This window comes from Orycteropus afer, unplaced genomic scaffold (assembly GCF_000298275.1).
Source record: "Orycteropus afer afer isolate SDZICR_OR568_19922 unplaced genomic scaffold, OryAfe1.0 scaffold00541, whole genome shotgun sequence".
NCBI lineage: Eukaryota > Metazoa > Chordata > Mammalia > Tubulidentata > Orycteropodidae > Orycteropus > Orycteropus afer.
In genome coordinates, this window is record NW_006922128.1 from 1328283 (window position 1) to 1329681 (window position 1399).

The window sequence follows — 1399 nt, forward strand, 5'->3', positions numbered from 1 at the left end:
AGACTTACCAAGAAGATCTCAATGGTGCCCAGGATGTACATGGCCCCAGCAAACGTGGTGCCCAGGTAAAAGCAGAGCCCAACGGCCCCTCCAAACTCGGGGCCCAGCGACCGGGAGATCATGTAGTACGAGCCGCCGGCTGCGAGGGCAGGACGGGGCAGGTCAGGGACGCGCACTTCTCATGCACTCAGACCTCATGGCCTGGGTGGGGGGCCCACAGGCACAGGGCAGCTCTCTCCCAGGCCCCAGAACACGGGCCGAGGAAGGGGAAAGCCCTAGTAGGGATCATGGGTCCCCCGTACCCCTCACGGGCCCCTCCACCCCCATGGCCCCCTCCACCTTCAGGGCCACCCCACATCCCGCATGGCCCCTCTGTACTCCTCATGTGCCCCCCGCGTCCCTCATGGGCCTCTCTGAATGCCTCATGGGTCCCCCCGCACCCCTTATGAGTGCCCACGCAGCCCTCATGGGCCCCCCTGCACCCTTCATGGTCCCCCACATCCACCACGGGGCCTCCTCCACCCCTGATGGCCACCCCAAGCCCTCATGGTCCCCTGCACCCCTCTTGGGTCCCCCTCCACCCTTCATGGCCACCCCACACCCCTCATGGCCCTCCTGTACCCCTCCTGGGCCCCCCCATGAGGAGTGGGGGGGCCCAGGAGGGGTACAGGAGGCCATGAAGGATGCAGTGTGGACTTGGGACTGAGGGTCAGCTGGCTGGACAGACATCATGGAATGACAAGAAGATGTTCAACGAGGAAGAAACAAAGGTGAAAGGAAGTGAATACAGGTGAACACAGACAGGGCCTACTTTCCACCTGAGTGAGAGAGGCCCCCTGGTGCCCGCCTCAGCAATGTCTTACTGTCAGTGCCACCACCATGGTAAAGGGGAGCTTGAGTGGGCACCCCGGGAGAGCCCAGACCGACATCAACACAGGGAAAGGTCACAGTGAGCAACCCCGGGTCACAGGGCAAGTGGCCCTTCCCTGGTGCCTGCCCTCCCCTGGGGCCGCCCTTCCCTGACCCACCCTCACCTGGGACAACGCCATTGGTGGCAATAGCGCTCATTGAGATAGCCGTCAGCATGGTCTAGGAGAGACAGGGCACTTTAGGAGAGGAGACCCAGTGGGTGCCGTGCCACCAGGTCCCATCCAGGTCCCAGCCGGCTGTGAGCTCAGAGGGGCCAGGGGAGGGGTGAGCAGGGTGCGGGACCCCCCAGCTCAGGAGTGCAGCCAGCCCAAACACCCATTTTTGTCCAAGCATGCCACGGGGTGCTGGGGGGACCCGTCTATGTATCTGAAGTACAAGGGGGCCACCAAGTACAAGAGGGTGTCTTCCACAGTGGAAAGTGACCTCCTCAAACACCCCTGTCAAGGCCTGCCACAGTCCAGGTACGGCC

At 63.3% G+C, this 1399-nt stretch overlaps 1 protein-coding gene across 1 annotated transcript in view; it reads right to left on the minus strand.

The window, feature by feature from the left end:
• The window catches only part of SLC12A7 (solute carrier family 12 member 7), a 58971-nt gene that overhangs the window by 26730 nt on the left and 30842 nt on the right, over nucleotides 1-1399 (minus strand). Inside the window, exons 4-5 of the mRNA XM_042782954.1 lie at nucleotides 1035-1089; nucleotides 9-139 (exon numbers count right to left, since the gene is read on the minus strand). Of these exons, the coding sequence (XP_042638888.1) occupies nucleotides 9-139; nucleotides 1035-1089 (186 nt within the window). The remainder of the gene's footprint in view (nucleotides 1-8; nucleotides 140-1034; nucleotides 1090-1399) is intronic.